The 22,581-nt window shown below is 42.6% G+C and overlaps 1 protein-coding gene across 1 annotated transcript in view; it reads left to right on the forward strand.

Annotated features, from left to right (window-relative positions):
- LOC124606477 (corticotropin-releasing factor receptor 1-like) overlaps nt 1-22,581 on the forward strand; it is a 253,548-nt gene that overhangs the window by 45,978 nt on the left and 184,989 nt on the right. The window contains exon 2 of the mRNA XM_047138459.1: nt 15,771-15,989. Within this exon, the coding sequence (XP_046994415.1) occupies nt 15,771-15,989 (219 nt within the window). The remainder of the gene's footprint in view (nt 1-15,770; nt 15,990-22,581) is intronic.

Consider the following 22,581-nt stretch of genomic DNA (forward strand, 5'->3'; position numbering starts at 1 on the left):
GACTGACTAATCGGAGGTCTGTACATTCGTTATAATACCTCGCGCGTTCGGGTATCACTGCGCGAGTGTGATCCGCGAGGAGAAAAGGTTCTACGTTAGCAGCAATCTCATTGGCTGTTACATATTAATACGCGGATCGGCGGAAGCAGAATTTGGTCCGCTCTAAGACAGCGCCATCTCGTAGTGCGGAGACGGACGAGCGCTGCGCCTGCGCTGTTGTGCTTAGCGGGGCGCGCTGTAGTGGGGAAGTTGTGTACGAGCTGACTACGCGGAACTATGTACACAACAGTATACCACTGTCGAACATGATCGTAGAGGCCTTCGGTATTCTCTTTCAACTTCTCTGCAGTTTACAGTGGATTCCCATTGTACTCTTAATGTTGTCACTATTGCTTTTAATTTCACCGAAAGTTGTTTTAACTTTTTTATAGGTTGAATCATTTCTTCCAACGAACGTGTCTTTTTCTGTATTGTTACCATAGTAGATTCGCGGAGTGCCGTGGAAGAACCAGAACGTCCTGAAACATCAGAACGAACTGTTACCTCCCCAATGTACAAAAAGTATTTTTATCGGTCCCTCCATGTACTCCGAAACAATTTGTGTAATTAATGAAAATACCACTAGAGATGATATGTAGAACTTGATCTAGTCCACCACGTGTTCAGCTTTCATGTTAAGCCACTGGAAAACGGTTCTGAAACCCCCATAAATATGATATATACACATAAATAACTGAAATAAGTTATACCTTTTGGACGTTACATCCCTGTTGTAAGTTTCATAATCTGTCTGTGTATAGGTTGGTGAGAAACACTCTGAAAAGCTTTAATGGTATTGTGTTGGGAAGTAATTGTTAAGAAATAAATCGATATGTTGTGCCATTTCCAAGATGTTTAGCATTGAGGTTTGCCAATCAGGTCGTTGCGCGCGCAAATTCAAACACTTGCCAGCGCTGAAATGTGGTGATACATAGACATCTCTGTGTCCTTGAGTTACCACTTGTTGAAAGGCTCATTACAGTTCAAAATGTCCGTTTTTTGTGAGTTATAAATTTGAACGAGGTGAGCAAAAGCAATATTTATTCAGTTTGAGGAAAACAAACGTACAACTAGTTTCGCGACACCGTCTCTGGCAGGCTGCTTGAATTTGCGCGAGCGTCGACGTGATTGGCTAACGTTAATGGTAAATAACTTGGCAATGACGCTATTTATCGAATTTTTTTCTTAACAGTTACTGCTCTGCGCAACCTCCCCTGCAATACTGTTACAAGCTTTCCCGACTGTTTCTGACCACGGTGTACACAGACAGAATATGAAACTTACAGTAGAAAAATAATGTCCAAAAGATTAAATATTTTCTCATGTATTTCATATTTACGGCAGTTTCAGAACCACTTGACAATGGCGTAACATAAAAGCAGAACTCAGAAATGGATTAATTACAGTTGTACAGAGCTACTGGAGTGCTCTTTTCATGAATAAAAAGTATTTTATAAGTGTATGAAAACAACATAAAAGACGGCAACATCTCAGGGCCAAATCGTGTTCTATAATCGTCGGTTATGTGGACCAGTTAGCAAAGAATAGTGACTCAAAAGTGATGCCTTTCTTGGTACATCTCCATTATTCAGACATTTGAGATACAGTAAAGTGAAGGACATAGGACGAATGGTAGCGATTATGAGTAACGTACAACACTAGAGGACGACCTTTCGCGAGGATGCAACCATTCTTTCCTTATAGAGCGTGCTATCCAGAGTTGAAAAATGGTTCAAGTGGCTCTAAGCACTATGGGACTTAACATCTGAGGTCATCAGTCCGCTAGACGTAGAACTACTGAAACCTAATTAACCTAAGGACATTACACACATCCATGCCCGAGGCAGGATTCAAACCTGCGACCGTAGCAGCAGCGCGGTTCCGGACTGAAGCGCCTAGAACCTCTCGGTCACAGCGACCGGCCCAGAATTGAAATCTTTGTCAATAATCAGATTGTGAAATACCACGGTAGCCCTGCGCATCTCATAGGATCAAAGTTGTAACCTATCCATATTATGAAGATTAACTTTAGGAACTTCCAGATACAAATCACTGACTCATCTGCTGTACCCGTTACGCCACGAGGCAATCGTCAGATTGGGAATTTCCCTAGCCACAAGTGCCACGAACCGTGCTCGAAACCCGAAAATCTTTTCACAGTCTGCGAGATGTGTAAGAAAACGGTACATTCCTTTGTAGATCCCACAATGGAAAGACACCTAACCACAATAACAGCTTTCGATTGATTCGAAGAGAGTTGAACACCGATCAGCTGGTGCCAGAAGTAGAAACTGCCCGCCGTTTCTTCCTCATTAGCGGGTTACCTGTCTCAACAGTCTTAATATCAGTTCTGTACTGCATATTTATCTCTTACATTGCTCCTTATCAAACGTACTAACAGTGCCATATCACTATCAGTTATGGATGTCTGTTATTTTCAACTGTTAAAGAAAACGTAAGAAAGTTCGTAAAATTATGTTTGTGTTATTCGGATTAGTATAAAAGAGCGCAGAGAATGATGAACTGAAAACTCATTATAAACACACCTTATGATAACCTGTAAACATATACGGGAACGAACGAGTGGTGCGGCCTGTGTTACTGGTTGCAGAACACAAAGGCGCTGGTCTCCTCAGACGTCGAAGCACTGCCTCTCTCTCCCAAATGGCATGCTGGTGGAACACAGGAATGGGGTAACGCAATAATCAAACTCTGACAGGTACTCGTTTATACCACTGTCAATACCACTGTGTGATTTCTTAGTTACGTCTGGTTTACCTTCCACTAATCTTGCCGTTGTGGGTAGTTGGCGACTGGTAGTCGTGGAATACCGTAGCGCGAAGTGACAGTAGGACTCGAATAGTAATTAAGTAAATTGTGTGGCAGCAGAAGAAATCACGTATCGGTGCTTGTGAGATAGAGATACTGGTGGATCCTTCAGTGCTTCGATGTCGCAAGTGGCTGAACTCATAGGGAGTTGAAGAGCTGCGTACGTCGAAATGTGGAGAAGGTGGTATTAGTGCAGAAAATAGACCAACAACACGAGAAGGATGAGAACTAGAACAACGTATTCGCGCTACCGAAAAATCATTCAGCATGTTCGAATGTAAACTGTTCCATCTAGACATTTTGACAGAATTCTGTGGAATTCTCCACTCTAAGATCAGTTGCAAGCAGTCTATCTATAAATGACTGTTTCAGGCATAAGGCTCATCGTAAGCTAACTTCACGTAATAAAAGTTGGTCCTGGTGTAACGCAAGACACTATTTGAGTACACCATAAAATTGCTTCAAATTACCTATCGCTTTACATATGGGTCTGCTTAATGATGTTTAACTTAACAGTTCTCATCGTGTGATTCATGTTTTTCCTTTCGTATTTCTTCTTAGAAATTATGCCCAAACGTACCAACATTTCATTTAAAGCCAGAAAAATCCTATTTTTCGCAGTGAAATAATAAGTTCTGTAGGAAATGAGTGCATTTGCCTGATACGTATAATGTGCATTCAAAAGAAACGAACATCTTGATAACTTTCGAGATACTTTCCCTTGATAAAATTCAATTCCACAGCTGTGTTCTATCTATAAAAAGCAGTCTTTCTATATACACAGGTCAAGAAAATGCTCTTCAACTTTTATTTCGATGACTGGGTGTTGTGTCCTGTCCTTAGGTTAGTTAGGTTTAAGTAGTTCTAAGTTCTAGGGGACTGATGACCATAGATGGTAAGACCCATAGTGCTCAGAGCCATTTGAACCATCTTTTTATTTCGAAATTTTTGTAGTGACTTTGTTTTTGCATGTTTCAGCCCTTGTATCAATATGCCAACCCAGTTCAATCACAATCTTACAAAAATATTTAACATGTGAACAGAAGCGGCACTCCATGAGGTTTCCGAATCTTATTTCATTACTCTGAACTGTGTTTAAAACTGGCCTTCAGCGTAGTTTGAAATTGAATAAAAGTCAATTTAATTCCAATGGCATTTTGTAATCCTGACGTATGGCTTGGTTGACACCACAGCAATGACCAGAGTTAGGATTTTTAAGATAGGGCCCATATTTTTCGGTAATATTGACCTGTTCCTTAAATACACTCCTGGAAATGGAAAAAAGAACACATTGACACCGGTGTGTCGGACCCACCATACTTGCTCCGGACACTGCGAGAGGGCTGTACAAGCAATGATCACACGCACGGCACAGCGGACACACCAGGAACCGCGGTGTTGGCCGTCGAATGGCGCTAGCTGCGCAGCATTTGTGCACCGCCGCCGTCAGTGTCAGCCGGTTTGCCGTGGCATACGGAGCTCCATCGCAGTCTTTAACACTGGTAGCATGCCGCGACAGCGTGGACGTGAACCGTATGTGCAGTTGACGGACTTTGAGCGAGGGCGTATAGTGGGCATGCGGGAGGCCGGGTGGACGTACCGCCGAATTGCTCAACACGTGGGGCGTGAGGTCTCCACAGTACATCGATGTTGTCGCCAGTGGTCGGCGGAAGGTGCACGTGCCCGTCGACCTGGGACCGGACCGCAGCGACGCACGGATGCACGCCAAGACCGTAGGATCCTACGCAGTGCCGTAGGGGACCGCACCGCCACTTCCCAGCAAATTAGGGACACTGTTGCTCCTGGGGTATCGGCGAGGACCATTCGCAACCGTCTCCATGAAGCTGGGCTACGGTCCCGCACACCGTTAGGCCGTCTTCCGCTCACGCCCCAACATCGTGCAGCCCGCCTCCAGTGGTGTCGCGACAGGTGTGAATGGAGGGACGAATGGAGACGTGTCGTCTTCAGCGATGAGAGTCGCTTCTGCCTTGGTGCCAATGATGGTCGTATGCGTGTTTGGCGCCGTGCAGGTGAGCGCCACAATCACAACTGCATACGACCGAGGCACACAGGGCCAACACCCGGCATCATGTTGTGGGGAGCGATCTCCTACACTGGCCGTACACCACTGGTGATCGTCGAGGGGACACTGAATAGTGCACGGTACATCCAAACCGTCATCGAACCCATCGTTCTACCATTCCTAGACCGGCAAGGGAACTTGCTGTTCCAACAGGACAATGCACGTCCGCATGTATCCCGTGCCACCCAACGTGCTCTAGAAGGTGTAAGTCAACTACCCTGGCCAGCAAGATCTCCGGATCTGTCCCCCATTGAGCATGTTTGGGACTGGATGAAGCGTCGTCTCACGCGGTCTGCACGTCCAGCACGAACGCTGGTCCAACTGAGGCGTCAGGTGGAAATGGCACGGCAAGCTGTTCCACAGGACTACATCCAGCATCTCTACGATCGTCTCCATGGGAGAATAGCAGCCTGCATTGCTGCGAAAGGTGGATATACACTGTACTAGTGCCGACATTGTGCATGCTCTGTTGCCTGTGTCTATGTGCCTGTGGTTCTGTCAGTGTGATCATGTGATGTATCTGACCCCAGGAATGTGTCAATAAAGTTTCCCCTTCCTGGGACAATGAATTCACGGTGTTCTTATTTCAATTTCCAGGAGTGTACATATAAATACTTGTTATGAAGAAACTAAATGAATTACTGTAATTTGTTAAGTCATACGTATGGATATATGACCACCTCTGATTGGTAGAACATATCTTAGTAACTACATCGTTATATTCTTTACATTTTCGCTCTTTTAAGGAGTAAAGAACTTCTCTCACGGAATTTATTTCTGTCGTGTCACATTTGCTATGACTGACCATTTCAACTTGTTTCTTGGAAAAGAGAAAAGATTTCTTGCTCCCGTATTTCCTTCGGATTTTCAATATGGATTTCACACTTACGGAGCCGTGAGACTGTGTTGTCTATTGCCACTCTATATACAGGCATTTGCTTAAGACATCTCCGACACTTGACTGCAGACAAGTATCACTGTTTTATTCAACCTTTTTGAAGAAGGATATGTGTGGAATAAAGTTCAGAAAAAATCCTAAAGTGAACCAAAGTATTCAAGTGAAATTACAGCAGTTTGTGGTTCAGTATAGCGAGAAAGTATTTTCGGCTGATGGTAAAACACTATATTGTAAGCCGTGCGACGTAAGGGTAACTGCACAGAAGTCATTTAACGTTCAGCTGCATGTGGCAACAGAAAAACACAAACGTGGAGCACGACGGATTGAAAACGTATATACAGTACAGCAAATGCTCCTATGAGAATCTCGCTAATCTTATTCACCTTTCTGTGAAGAACTTGGTGCAGCTTTCCTTTGTGCTGGCATTCCATGAAGTAAACTGTACCAGCAAAAATTTCGTGAATTCTTAGAAAAGTACGCAGGCAAATCTGTTCCTGCATCTTCCAACGTCAACAGAATCTACGAAAACCAGTGCAACAAATCAGACAACGGATTGCAACTAAAAAAAGAAAAGTAGGTATCAATTGGTGAAATAAATTAAAATGTCATTGTGAGAACTTTAGAAGAAAACGGTCCAGGGGATAAGTTTCAAATACACTCTGAACATTTAGAAAATTTAAATTTTTTCAAAATGAGTAAACCATTCGACAGATCTACGGCTGCCATACGGTCTGAAGGCATTAAGCATGACAACGTACTACTATTAGTAACAGATTTGCGCCTTATGTGGTGAAAGCTGCGGATAAAGTATCATAGCATACAGTCAAATGATGCATGTGACTTGTTTAGCTCACGCCTTACAAGAAATTCGTAGTAAATTTGTTGATGTTGACAAATTTGAACGGTATGTCGAAAAGGTATTTTTGAGAGCCCCTTCAAAAATGGCTCTGAGCACTATGGGACTTAACTGCTGTGGTCATTAGTCCTCTAGAACATAGAACTACTTGAACCTAACTAACCTAAGGACATCACACACATCCATGCCCGAGGCAGGATTCGAACCTGCGGCCGTAGCGGTCACGCGGTTCCAGACTGTAGCGCCTAGAACAGCTCGGCCACTCCGTCGGCGAGCCCCTTCATGTGTTACAGCATTTAAGTTGTTAGCTCCAGACATTTCCCTACCAGGATCTCCCATTTTGACAAAATGGCGGTCCTGGATAGATGCCTGCAACTTCAACGTTGGGAAAAGCATAGCTATTTCATTCTGAAACAGGGAAACCGCTTCGGTTGACTAGACTGAAAATTAATGTCTAATGCTGAAATTTTAGACAAAACTTCGTACATACAATCAAATTTTGGATCTATTCCTGCTGCCATAACTAGTTTGGAGCAATGAATAATGCCACTAGTGAAGCAGACAGAACAAGTGAAAAAATTGTGAATAAATTATAAGCGGGTTGTGATAAAGTGAGAAAAGAAATGTGAAAAATTTGGATAAAAAGTCCTCTGTTAATCATTCAGATTTAGGTTCAAATGATACCGTCTATTTTAATTATGCTGCTATTGTATCAGCTCGAGTATAAAAAGTTTTCCGAGGTCCATGGATTTTTCATTTGAAAATTTGTACAAGTTATACATTGTACATTACAACTCTCAGATTATAAATCGATGTAAAAAGGAGGAAGGGGAAAAAAGAAAAAAAATCACATGTTAACTTGAAACACTACCGGCCCTTACCAAATTGGCAATAGCCGATAACGTTAACCTTCTGTGAAGGGTTTTGCCTGACCATGACAGTAGCCTATGACAAGGAATCTATAATTTGGTGATCGCGAAGTTAGTGAAACAGTAACAACAGCAAAGCAACGCGTTTTGAACTGTCGTTGTACTGATACTAAAGTAAGCTGCAGTTATATGTACATGAGGTCGCCAGCCTAATGAGGCAATGCGGTATCAAGTTTCATGGCAAAGCGGAAATTAACTTCCCTAAGAAAACTAATCTCACTTGATACCCTAACTAATCTTTACTAACACAGTTACTGTCAATATTATATAGTAATTTGTCCTAGCAAACAACACATCAGCTAACTGTTATGCAGAACATATAACGTCCAGTAAATGTAGCTATTACACACTATCACACAATAACACATGCTACTGGCAAAAATCTACTGTGGAATATAATGAACAAATGCAGAAGGAGATACGAAACTGATAATAAACACTGACTGGTTATAGCATGAACTACAATTATTTTAATTAACTATCACAAAAAAGATCACGATTTGGAAAATACTGATTACTATGAGGTTCAGAAATTTGCACATGAAGTTACTCTATACAAATGTGCAGTACAATTATAATTTATAAGAAAAGGTTTGGTGCAGAATAAATGATTGTAGCGACTGCTGCACTTGCTCAGAAAGAACCTTCACTTTCATTTACCACACAAGTTAAATAGCTTGTGGAGTCCCTTAAACTGGTATGGTCTGCAGAACCGTCCTCAATTATAACTGTAGTGACAAATTTAAGTAGAATGAATACTGCCAAATGAATTCAACACTTAACAGGTGGAACTAGTAACTAGTCTCTCATTGAACTCAAAGTCAAACTGCTTTTGTAAGTGACTGCACAACTTGAAAAACGACTTTAAAAAACGTATACAAATAAGCAAACAGTTACAAGCTTACAAACCTGTTCAAACTGAAACAATACCCTTGTCTTTTTATAACTTTTGCTTACAGACAGCCATAAGGACTTCATATTTTCTTCATTGATCATATTGATGGCAGATTCTTTTTTAATGAAACGCTTTCTTTATGGACACACTTTAGAAAACTTTAAGGTGAAAAATTATGTGGAGTAAACCATTTACTACTGTGCAGGAAACCAGCCAAACTTCATACTCCATGAAGTAAAAAAAAAACTGTAAAATGTTTTACTACCAAAGTTGCCAGTTTAATAAAAATAGAGTACTCGGAATTACAGCGGCTATAAAACTGGCGGTAAAGCAACCATGGTTCGTGATGTTAGCCAGGCCCAGATATAACATTTCTTCGCATCGTAAATTTAACCAGACAAGGCCAGTAACGATACCACGGTCGATAGGCCACTTTACATTCCATCCGAGGCTAATTTATATGCACGCAAGATCTTCTTGCCTTAATTTATACATTCGAATTGACCACAATAGCTGACCAAGGCTGCCGCTGACCACTCAGTATCACAGTCAAAACTCGAGTAAGCCACTCGCCACAAATGAATGAAGCACCTTGCGCGCCAAGTCCTCCTTTTCCGTAGCGGTGGGGCTTTACTACATGTTTTATATTTCCGTTCCCTCCTTATGGACCAGTAAAATATACAGAGCTTTTACAAATTATTACACTCACGGAGTATTAAACCAGAGGTACAGTTATGATGTAATTCCTTAAAACGCCAAAATAATTAACATAATTACTCCGTACTTATACAAACAAAGACCTTGACTATGCATGTACACTAGTGTACAGTGTTAACAGAGAACTTATACTAGATACACGTAAATCCAACGATTGTTGGTGTTACAAACTATGTTACGATAAAGTGAATAAAAAGCATACAACAACATCAAATTCCACAGTTGAACTTCCTTCTCATGTGAATTTTATTCTTAAATAAATACACTATTGGCCATTAAAATTGCTTCACCACGAAGATGACGTGCTGCAGACGCGAAATTTAACCGACAGTAAGACGATGCTGTGACATGCAAATGATTAGCTTTTCAGAGCATTCCCACAAGGTTGGCGCCGGTGGCGACACCTACAACGTGCTGACATGAGGGAAATTACCAACCGATTTATCATACACAAACAGCAGTTGACCGGCGTTTCCTGGTGAAACGTTGTAGTCATGTCTCGTGTAAGGAGGAGAAATGCGTGCCATCACGTTTCCGACTTTGATAAAGGTCGGATTGTAGCCTATCGCCATTGCGGTTTATCGTATCGCGACATTGCTGCTCGCGTTGGTCGAGATCCAATGACTGTTAGCAGACTGAAATCGGTGGGTTGAGGGGGGTAATACGGAACACCGTGCCGGATCCCAACGGCCTCGTGTCGCTAGCAGTCGAGATGACAGGCATCTTATCCGCATGGCTGTAACGGATCGTGCAGCCACGTCTCGATCCCTGATTCAACGGATGGGGACGTTTGCAAAACAACAACTATCTGCACGAACAGTTCGACGACGCTTGCAGCAGCATGGACTATCAGCTCGGAGACCATGGCTGCGGTTACCCTTGACGCTGCATCACAGACAGGAGCGCCTGCGATGGTGTACTCAACGACGACCCTGGGTGCACGAATGGCAAAACGTCATGTTTCCGGATGAATCCAGGTTCTGTTTACAGCATCATGATGGTCGCATCCGTGTTTGGCGACATCGCGGTGAACGCACATTGGAAGCGTGTATTCGTCATCGCCATACTGGCGTATCACCTGACGTGATGGTATGGGGTGCCATTGGTTACACGTCTCGGTCACCTCTTGTTCGCATTGACGGCACTTTGAACAGTGGACGTTACATTTCAGATGTATTACGACCCGCCCGCATCTCGTGGTAGTGCGGTAGCGTTCTCGCTTCCCACGCCCGGGTTCCCGGGTTCGATTCCCGGCGGGGTCAGGGATTTTCTCTGCCTCGTGATGGCTAGGTGTTGTGTGATGTCCTTAGGTTAGTTAGGTTTAAGTAGTTCTAAGTTCTAGGGGACTGATGACCATAGATGTTAAGTCCCATAGTGCTCAGAGCCATTTTTTATTACGACCCGTGGCTCTACCCTTCATTCGATCCCTGCGAAACCCTACATTTCAGCAGGATAATGCACGACCGCATGTTGCAGGCCTTTCTGGATACAGAAAATGTTCGACTGCTCCTTTGGCCAGCACATTCTCCAGAACTCTCACCAATTGAAAACGTCTGGTCAATGGTGGCTGAGCAACTAGCTCGTCACAATACGCCAGTAATATATTTGTCCAATGAGTACACGTTTATCACCTGCATTTCTTCTTGGTGTAGCAATTTTAATGGCCACTAGTGTAGTTTATTACCATACACTGACTTACTGACTTATTTTAAATAGGATAGGACAGGATAGAAAGCGGTGGCAACACTGCCGTAACATGAAGAATGTGGTCACAAGGCATGCGCTCTGTCTGTAACTAATAACAGAATGTCAGCTTACGTAGTGCAGCGAGCGCGGCGGCTGTATTTGAGTCAGTGTCTGTATGTGCGGGAGGCCACTTCAAGCGCTCTAACAGTATTTTTAAGAAACACGAACAATACCCGTTGATACAGACTGAAGTGCCATATGATCGGAACCCACAATGCACCTGCTCAGTCGCTACCACAGGGAGGGTGAAGATTACCTTGCAAGGACCGTCGCTATGTGCGAAACCTGGGCTCTGTCGTACCAACCACGATTAAAGCGGCAATCCAACGAACGGAAACGCCCTGTTAGTCCTCGCCCATAGAACGTGCGCCATAAATCAGCCTGTAGCAAAGTGACAGTTATTGTAGCTTATGATGTCCATGGGTTAATCCTACGTCACGTCGTATCGCAGGGGCAGGCGGTCACTGCAGCCTCCTGCGACGTCACCCTTGTCCCGCACCGAGAAGAAATCGACACCACCTTCTGATACTGGATCCAATCATCCTTCATGACAATGTGCGATTCTACACGGCGCACCCGTGCAGGAGTTCCTGCGTACGTGGTGGTGGGAGATACTGGTACATCCAGTGTCTCAGAAAAAAGGCGAAACACTGTTGCAAACATTGAATTCTGTGGTTTTTGTCAGCAGCGATAGGTCTCGTGATACAACCTTGATGCCCGCCGCCCGTTGCCATATGCCTTTCCGTAAGTAGACCCTATGTCGGCAAGCCCTCGATTAGAATGTGGTACCATTCAATAAATAGTCTTCTGATTTAAGCAGCACTGTGGCGTTGCCTTTGTCCGCTGCCAAGACCACTGTGTCCTGGTCTTCCCTGAGTGCCTGTTGCAAACATTGAATGCTGTGGTTGTTGTCAGCAGGGACAGGTCTCGTGATACAACCTTGATGCTCGCCGCCCGTTGCCATAAATGTCGAAACAAAAGTTGAAGATATTCAACTTTTATTTCGACATTTTTGTAGTGATTTTTGTTTTTATTTGTTTTTGCCCTTGTATCAATACGTCAACCAAGTTAAATCAAAATATTACAAACATGTTTCACATGTGAACAGAAGCGGGACTCCAAGAGGTTTTCCGAATTTCATCCCGTTACGCTGAACCTTGTTTAAAACTGGCCTTCAGCGAAGTTTGACATTGAATAAAAGTCAGTTTAATTACAATGACATTTTGTAAATCTGATATATGGCTTGGTTGACGCTAGCTACGGAAAAACTAAAAGAATTAGTGTAATTTGTTAAGTCATACTGATGGATATATGATCACTTCTCTCTGATGGAGCATATCGTAATACATAAATCGTTATGTTCATTAGATTTTCACTCTTTCAAGGAGTAAAGAACTTTTTTCGTGCAATTTATTTCTACCGTGTTACATTTCTGACGGCTGAGCATACCAAACTGCTTCTTAGAAAATAGAGAATACATCTCACTCTCGTATTTCCTTCGAATTCTCAATATGGATTTCACTATCACGGAACCGTGAGTTTGTGTAGTCTATTGCCACTCTATGAGCAGGCATTTGCTTAAGTCATCTCCGATAGTGGACTGTAGAGAAGTGTTTTATTCAACCTTGTTGAAGGCGGAAGTGCGTGGAGTAAAGTTCAGGAAAAATTCCTAAAATGAAGCAAAGTATTCAAGTAAAATTATAGTAGCTTATGGCTTGATATGGTGAGAAGGAATTTTCGGCTGATGGTAAAACACTGTATTGTAAACCGTGCGACGTAAGAGTAACTACAGAGAAGTCATTTAACGTTCAGATGCCTCTGGCAACAGAAAAACACAAGCGTGAAGCACGACGGATCGAAAACGTATAAACACTGTAGCGAATGTTCCTAGGAGAATGTCACTAATCCCATTCACCTTTCTATGAAGAACGTAGTACAACTTTCCTTAGTGCTGGCATTCCCTTAAGGAAACTGAGCTATCCAAAATTTCATGAATTCCTAGAAAAATAGCCAGACAAATCTCTTCCTGTATCTTTCACGACGTCAGCAAAAGCTACGAAACACAGTGCAGGGTGCTAGCAAAGAATGTAGGTATGAATTGATGAAGCAACGGGTAAATTATAAATGTCACTGTGGGAACTCTGGAAGAAGACAGTCCACGCGAAAAGTTTCTAATAAACTGTGAACATTTGGAAAACGTAAATTTTTCCAAAATCAGTAAATTATCCGACATATCTGTGGGTGCCATATGATATGAAGGCATTAAGCCTGACAACGTACTGCTATTAGTAACGGATACTACAGCATACAGTAAAATAGTGCATGTCACTTGTTTAGCTCACGACTTACACGGAATTCATAGTAAATTAGTTAATGATGACAAATTTATTCGGTGTGTCAAAAAGGTATTTTTCAAAGCCTCTTCTTGTGTTACAGCATTTAAGTTATTAGTCACAGACATTTCCTTAGCAGTATCTCCCATTTTGACAAAATGGGGGTTCTGGATTGATGCCTGCAACTTCAACGTTGTGAAAAGCATAATTGATTATTTCGGTAGCAGTGAATCCGCTTCGGTTGACTAACCCAAGAATTAATGTCTAATTCACAAATTTCAGGCAAAATTTCGTACATAAAATCAAATTTTGGATTTATTGCCGGTGCCATAACTGGTTTGCAGCAGTGAGAGGTGCCACTAGTGAAACAGAGAGAACACGTGTAAAAATTGTGACTAAATTAAAAGCCGTTTTTGATAAAGTGGGAAAAGAAATTTAGAAAGAAGCATAACAAAGAATCGAGGATTGTCGTACACAGTGTTCCAGTCTAGTGATTCTGTTGGATGAAAAGTCCTCTCTTAACCATTTAGATTTAGATTCAAATGATACTGTCCATTTTAAATATGCTGCTCTTGTGCCACATGAAGCAGAAAAAGTTTTCCGTAGCACATGGCTTTGTCACCTGACAATAGATAATCTTTTTTATTTGAAAATATGTACAAAGTATACGTTGTATATTACAACTCTGAGCTGATAACATTAAATAAAGATGAGTAAGGGCAAAAAAAGATAAAGTCATAAGGTCACTATGTTCTCTTAGCGTGCACTGACTTGTTCAACTCACGCCTCACAAGGTATTTGTGAATAAAAAGCATACATCAGATTTCAAAGTTAAGCTTCTCTCTCGTGTGAGTTTTATTGTTAAATAAACAGTTTATTATCATAAACTGACTTACTAATTTTTTACATGTGTGCTCGCACTGCTTAGCAACCTTACGGATGTATATAGCAGCAAATGACAACGACATATAAATGTGTCAGCATGTATAAAGCACACATAGCTTAAAGCCAAAACATGTTAGTAAACATGGTTACATAGCTGCATTTTTCATTTTGTGTAATTGGCGGAATGTCAAAATACACAACGATTTTTGTAAAATATTTTAGAAACATTCTGTATTTCAGCTGCACTTGATAATGGCCTGAGGCCGAAATTGCAATAGTGGATATAAAATGTTTAACAGTCACTGGCGTAAACATGATGTCTTTCAATAAATTTCACATGACTGTGAGTCCCAGTTATGGAAAGCGTTATTTTATTGGCCTACCAGTTTCGGCGATTTACTACGCCATCTTCAGGTCCGTTGACCGACATGTAGGAAGTCTCCAACGTCGGTTCTGGTCAAAAGAGGGGCCACTTTCAAAGACTGGAATCTGTAGATTTCTCCTTGATACAGCTGTTACTTCAAACTTCATCTGCCGACCCATCTTTTGTCGATGTTGATCGCTGTTGTCTTCATGAGCTTGATTTTATTATCAATGAATCTACTGCACATAAAGTCTCTGTATGTCCACCTTTTCAGAGATGGTTGCAGGATCTCAGTTGTTCTTATAGAATGTCAAATCAAAAACCTTTCATCCGTATAATTTCCTAACTGTTATTCTATTGAGCTACCAGTTTCGCCGATATTTTACGCCATCTTGAGTCTGTAGAAGATGGTTGAAGTGATCAATGTATCAAATAGAACTCTACAGACACCAGTCTGTGATTGTTCGCCCCTATTTTGATCGGAACCGAGGTTGGAATCTGTTTTATTCTCCAACAGTTTATTGAACGTAACTTCTTCTACAAAACAATAGCTGGCTGTACAAGAGATGTAGACGTCCGTCGATCCAGCCAGAAATGTGGTTCCTCTCGGTCGGCTGGTACTTCGATCGGCGGTACAGTACAGCGGCTTCGGTGATATCTTCTCGGACACTCTGCTATAGCGGTTGCCATTAGCAGCGGATGAAGACTGGTCTGTCTTCGACCGGCCCGGCCTATATAGTGAGCTGGAGCCAATAGAAACCCGGCGTAGGAATCCGTGGCCGGATATGTAGCGGCGACCTCTGCAAGGAAAGGTTCCTATTAATCGACTGGAATATTCGACGTGTTTACCTGATGTCTTCACCTGTTTGGCTGTTGGTTTGTTTCCCTCGTAGCGTAGCTGTTATGCGGTGCTCCCTGCTATTTAGGGGAACCCGATGGCAGACAGTACAGAATCTTGCTACACGTCGTTCAGGGGGCCTGAAGATGATATATCGTCGTAACTGGTAGCCCAATAAAATAACAATTGGAAATTAGATGGCTCAAAGGTATTTGATTTGATATTCTATACGAACAACCGAGAACCCCCAATCATCTCTGGAAAGACGGACATACAGAGCCTTTGTTTGTCGGTGGTGAGCCAGCTTTTGGTGTAGCAGCAGTGGTGCTAAGTGCTGTGTTGGTTGCTGGTCCGGCAGGTGGCGTGTGCTGCGGCGCTGCTGAGTTGCACACCCGGGGTGTGGGCCGGCCTCTGCCTGCTGAGGGACCTGCCGCTCGATCCGGCCGCCTTCTCAGTGCAGGCGTGCGGCCGCTGCTACAACTACTCTCTGCCACACGCCTTCCGGGGCCGTCGCTGGCCGCTCCTGGCGTTGCCCGGGGACCCGGGGACACTCGTCCTCCAGCGCGGAAACCTTACCGTGAGTTCTCACAGGATATACACCCAAATACTTTCTGACAGGTCTGTGGGCTCAGCGCCATTGCTGACGTTGTCGAACGACATCTGCAGTAAAAGCTATATTTTAAATAGCAGGATGAATATCTACTCCAATGCCAACCAATTAGATAATCTACAGGATTAATTTCATCATGTCCATTCTACCACAGCTTCATTACTATGTTTGCGTCACTAATGTTTAAGTGTTTGTGCTGCAATGACATCAGCTGCTTGTGAATTATGTGCCAGACCGGGACCCTAAATCGGATTTCTCGCTCATCGCGAACGGCTATCCGAGCGCGCCTCCAGGACCAATCCAATCTTCCATTTCGTGATTCCTGCATAGGGATATGATATATCATCAATTTAGGCCATAGAGGCATGGATTCATTTCTGCAGGACATGGTATTGTGAAGATACAGAAACTTTATAAACATTGATACTGTATCATTAATGATGTATCCATTCCTGAATGGGCTAAAATGACGATATAGTATTCGTCTTCCTGTGCGGGGATCACGAATTGTGTGAGCATAAGAGTTGAGGCTATGTGACATGTGGAAGTTTGGATCGGTCCTGGAGGTATGCTCTGACAGCCTAAGTGGTTCAGCCGACGGCTCACAATAACCGGGAAAACCGGGTTCGAGTCTCGGTCTGGTACAGAATGCTCGTGTATCGCAAACAGCTGAGGCAGAATGCAAATCCGTTTTGTAGTTATTATGTTTAGGTGATTTTAGGTCTGAAGACTAACTGAACCTCTCAATGCTACTTCATATCATGCAACGTTCAACTCTGCATAACTACTGCAACGTACATTAATCTGAAACTGTAATCATGCCATCACCTGTTTCTCCAATTTTACCTGGTCCCTCCCAATTCCCATAAGAATTCCATCCCCCTCTCCAAAAACCACCCTTCCTTACATTACCAAACTGATTATTCCTCAGTGCCGCAAGATGTATCCTGTCAAACGATATATATTTTTAGTCAGGTTGTGCCAAATATTTCTTTTCTCATCAGTTTCATTCAGAGTGCCTTCAGTAGTCACCTGATGCACCCATCTAATCTGCAGCATTCTTCTGTAGCGTAACATTTCAAAAGACACTGATTTATCCTTGTCTAAATTGTTTATTTTCCCCGTTTCACTTTCGTAGAAGGCTACTCTTCAGATAAATTCCTACAGAAAAGAGTTTCTACCACTTTAATTTATATTCAATCTCTGCAAATATCTCATTTTCAGAAACGTTCTTCTTGACGGTCCATATTTTATATCCTCTCTGTTTCGGTTGTTGTGAGTTATTTTGTTGCTCAGATAGCAAAACTCATCTATTAATGTCTCATTTCCTAATATAATTTCCTCAGCAGTGATTGATTTAATGCAACTACATTCCACTGCTCCAGTTTTATTTTTCTTATTATCCATATTATAGCCTCTCAAGAGACTATGCATTCTATTAAACTCCACGCTCATGATTCTACTGTGTCTGGTATGATTATGATGTTACCGGTAAACCTCGAAGTTCTTATTTCTTCACCCTATTATTCTGCATTTCACTCTCAAGGGCTTGACAGACGGTGCATAACATAATTGTTGTTTATCTCTACAGCCCCGATCTGGAGCCGCACGTGGAAAAACTAACACCTAACTCATTCCTTGAAAACTCTGATTTCTCTTATTTTATTACTGTCGAGTGGGAGGAAATGAAAAACACTTTTTCAATGTCTGAAGTCTGGTTTCGTTTACTCACCCGTGATATTTTCATCCATGATGCATGGTGGTCGTCTTTAAATCCTTTTTGGTAGGCATCCCATCCTGTGCAGAATTCCTGCAGAGTTGTGTAAGCAGCTTGACAAACACATCTGTTGTACCTTCTGAGTGTTCTGCCAAACAAATACGGCTTGCTGTTAATTTTCGCAACAACATTTTTCCCTATTATCGTTCCAATTTAAGTTGTTACTAACAGTAATTCCTAGATATTTAGTGCACTCAAGAACCACAAAATTTGTCCTTTAACTTGTAACATAAAGTAAACAGTGTTCTCTTGGTACTTATTTGTAGGACCTCACACTTTTTATCGTTCAGACTTTTCGCAACATCCATGGTTTATCTCACTACCTTGGGGAGTGCCAGATCTATCTCCTTTTGTCTACGAGACAAGGCTCCCACCAATTACTGCGTACGTGACTGTTCTGCCAGAAAATCACGAATCTTGTTGCGAAGCTGAGACGATACTCCATTGGAAGTAGAATTTGGGGAACGGTGGCAAAAACCGTCGGGAAATCTAAGAATACTAAATCAAATCGAGATCATCTGTCGGTAACACTCATATTTAGATGTTCGTTTTTCGCGCACTTTTAGAGAGTGGAACGGTAGAGAAATAGCTCGAAGGTGGTTCGATGAACCTTCAGCCAGGAACTTAATTTTGAATTGCAGAGTAATCATGTAGATGGAGATTACTTCGTGCGAATGAAGCCAGTTGTGTTTAGCGAATTACTGTTGGCTATGTGTCAATAGCCAGTTTTATTCGAAGTACGAGGGGCGTTCAGCAAGTGACGCAACACATTCTTTTCTAAAGATAGGTTGGTTTTATTCAGGATTTCAATACACCACTCTTTTTGCTTCAATGCGACGGCGTTACGCCACGTTACTGGGAAGGCCCGTATGTCCGCGTGGTACCACTCTGCTGGTGGACATCGAAGCCAACGTCTTGCTGCAGCAGTAACCTCCCCATCATCCAAGTACTGACTCCCGTAGAGTGCATCCTTCATTGGGCCAAAAGGATAGAAGTCGGAAGGTGCGAGATCCGGCCTGTACGGTGCGTTAGGAATGACAGCCCAGTGACGTTTTGTGAGCTCCTCTCGGGTAGACAGACTTGTGTGTGGCCTTGGGTTGTCGTGGAGAAGAACGCCGCTTGCATTTTTTAGTATTTTATCCATCTTCTTCAGCAACTGTCGATTGCATAATATCATTCCGACCTCCATCCGTGTTGTTTTTCGAGGACAACCTCATCTTGGCTTACTGGCTACTCTTCCTTCCTGTTTTTGCTGTCGACTCCACGCACTTACTGGCTGTTGTGATGTGCCACTGTCTCTAGCAACGCCAGACTGCGACTATTCTTCTTCAAAGCACGCAAAACAGCTTGTCTCGTATCAGCCGAGTACACTTTTTATTTTGCCATGCTTCTAGTTGTCTTTGCAAGTAAACAAATACCGTCTGAATTCCTAAGTAACAATAGTTAATAAATATCGCGCCACTAAGGCAAGCTACAAAATACAGGGTGCTCAAATGGTTCAAATGGCACTAGGAACTATAGGACTTAATATCTGAGGTCATCAGTCCCCTAGAACTTAGAGCTACTTAAACCTAACTAACCCAAGGATATCACATACATCCATGCCCGACGCAGGATACGAATCTGCGACCGTAGCGGTCGCGCGGTTCCGGACTGAAGTTCTTAGATCTGCTCAGCCACAGCGGCCGGCAATACAGGATACATAAAAAGGAATCATCCGATTTGGCACATCTATATTTCTGAAACTAATAAACATATATCATTAATTGGATTTTTTGATGAACTGTTAACTCAAAAAGGTTTTTTTTTTCTATGTATTCAGTATGCCCCCCTTGAGATGCACGGTGTATGTCAATGCGGTATTCAAATTGTTCCCACAGTGCAGCGACCATGTCTTCAGTTACAGCTTCCACAGCTGCGATGTCTCAGTTCATTCATTGTTGGTAACGGAGGCACATAAACACAGTCTTTTACAAACCCCCACAAGAAATAATCATATACAGTCATGTCCAGTGATCTTGGAGGCCAGTAATGCAAGCCTGAATCATTTGATCCAGTGCGACCGATCCATCGTTCAGCAATCCTTTGATTTAAAAATTCCAGATGCCAGTGTGGCGGGGCCCCATCCTGTTGGTAAATGAAGTCGATCGAATCAATGTACAACTGTGGGAAAAAAAGTTCTCAGGCATATCAAGATATGTGCTTCCTGTAACAGTGTTCTCGGAAAAGACAAATGGACCATACACCTTTGCCCGTGAAACGCATAAAACACATTAAATTTTGGAGAGTCTCTCTCATGTTGTACTATTTCCTGTGGTTATTCCCTACCCCACATTTTCACATTATGACGGGTCATCTTTCCATTTAAATGGAGTGTTGCCTCGTCGCTATACGCTAAGGGTGGAAGAAAACATCCTCCATCTCGGCAAGAACGAAATTGTCATCTTCACGGCGAGCTTGCAGCAGCTGAATATTGTACGTTTCTATGTGTAAACGTCGACGCAACACACGCCACACCGTCATCGGGGGGAACGTTGAGCTGTCGAGCTGCATGGCGAACGGATTTCCGCGGATTCTTTGTGAAGCTGTGGCAGATGCGTTCGACGTCTGTGTGAGACACTCGGGGACGGACCGGCGATTTGCCTTTACACAAACAACAGGTTTCTCGGAACTGTCCATGCCATCGTCTAATGCTCTGTGCTGTAGCAGGATCAAAACCATACCTACTGCGTAAGTCACGCTGAATACTCATTAGTGACCAGCACTGCGCGAACGAAGAACACAAAACGCTTTCCGTTGTTAATAAAACTGAAGTGGGTGCACACTGCTGCTACCTAGTGGGAACCATGTAAAAGCCGAGAGTTTGCTCTTTCCTACAGTACGTTGTTCACACACGTATCTGAAATAACATAACAGTTTTTTTTTAATCGGATGATTCTTTTTGACACATCCTGTACTTTAGAGCTAAAGTAATATACGATTACGTTGTCATTGCATGACGTTGCTTGCTTTCTTGATAAATAACCACAGCAGCATGAAGCACCTAATGGAGGGTCACTACAAAATACTTTTGAGCGCTACTGTAAGAGCAGGTGTTCCACAGCAATGTCAATTTCTTAGGATAGAGAAATACTGCCACAGTCCCTATAAGATGTGTTCTGAGTCCAGGCAACGTAGCATTCGTCATAGCAGATCGAAGGAAGAAAATTCTGACACAGTAATAATTATCTGCAGGAGCGTCTGTGGAAAGGTCCGCATCTAGTTTCGGTTGTAAACGACGACAGTACGCATATAGTACCAGGGAGAGAAAGCTGGCTGAAACCAGATGTCAGCAGCAGCGAAATTCTAAACTCCATCTGGAACGTATGTTTCAAAGATATGTTGAACGCTCGTGGTGGAACCGTTTTTATGGCAATAAAAAATTACGATGACATATAGTTAAATTAGTGCAGATTCAGAATGCGGAATAATTTGGGTGAAGGTTAGTGTTAAAGGCGGATCAAATATGATCATCGGATACTTTTATACTTTTATACTTTACCTCTGCTGGAAGCAGACGTGTTTGCACAGTAGAAACAGTTTGATAACGGTTTCGACAATTTTTCGTACCCTCTTGTCAAAACATTTCCCACCATAACTAAAACTAATAATAAAATATACCGATACAGGTGAAATGAATGTCTAATTCGGGACAAATTGGGTCATGATCGTTAATTTCGGGATAAACATGTGTCCCGAATTACCTTTGAAAAAATTCGGGACAGACACACAAAAATCGGGACTGTCCCGAGAAAAACGGGACGGATGGTCACCTTATTTTATAGACACCTGTTCCAGCGAAAGCGGTGGGGGAAGAACTGAGGGGAAACTCGGAGAATATTTCTCGGAAATGTCATGATCATGTTATAGTTTTGGGTGGAGATTAGGACTTACTAGCTATAGACCAGAAGACTTAGGTGATCAGGACCGGCAGAAGGGCTAGGAAACCGAGTGAGATTGTTGTAAGTCTGTAATCAGAACATTACCTTGAGCCATTAATCAGAGAAACGACTCTTACAGGTAATATTTTATGCCTGCTGGTGACAAACAGAACAGAAATTTTCGACTCAACGTAGAACAGGGAATCAGTGTCCATAAGGCCTTTACAGCATCACTGAATGCGGCTGTTAATAGGAATACAAAGGAAGGTACGAAGATCGTTCTGTTTAGGTAGAGCGATTAGACAGAATTCAGATTGCCTGACAGATCGACACGAAAATTTCATCTCCAGCATTAACAGTGTTGAGCAGATGTGGACAAAGTTGAAGAGCATTTTACAATACGCGGATAAAAGTTGTGAGGGATGGAAAAGACAAACCGTAGTTGGGCAATTGTGTTAGGAAGCTGCTACGAACGCACAGACAGCTTCACTGCGAATTTAAACGTAGCCAAAAACTAACAGACAAACAAAAACCAAGCGAAGACAAAATTAGTATCAACCTGAAGCGTTCACCGATTCGAAATAAATTCATTCTATTTAACTGACAGAAATTCCTAAGGTGTTTTGGTCTTATGTTATATTACCAAACGGATTGACGCCATCTGTCCAGGCACTCTGTGGCTTTAATGGCCTTGAAACGGAGGACGACACAGAAAAGGGCGCAATACTAAATGTCTATTTCCAGAACTGCTTCACAGAGGCAGATAACACTGTAGTTCTTCCTGTAAATCGCTGCACGAACAACAAAATGGCTGATATCGAAATAAGTGACCATGGGATAGAAAAACAACTGAAATTTCCCA

This window comes from Schistocerca americana, chromosome 3 (genome assembly GCF_021461395.2).
Source record: "Schistocerca americana isolate TAMUIC-IGC-003095 chromosome 3, iqSchAmer2.1, whole genome shotgun sequence".
NCBI lineage: Eukaryota > Metazoa > Arthropoda > Insecta > Orthoptera > Acrididae > Schistocerca > Schistocerca americana.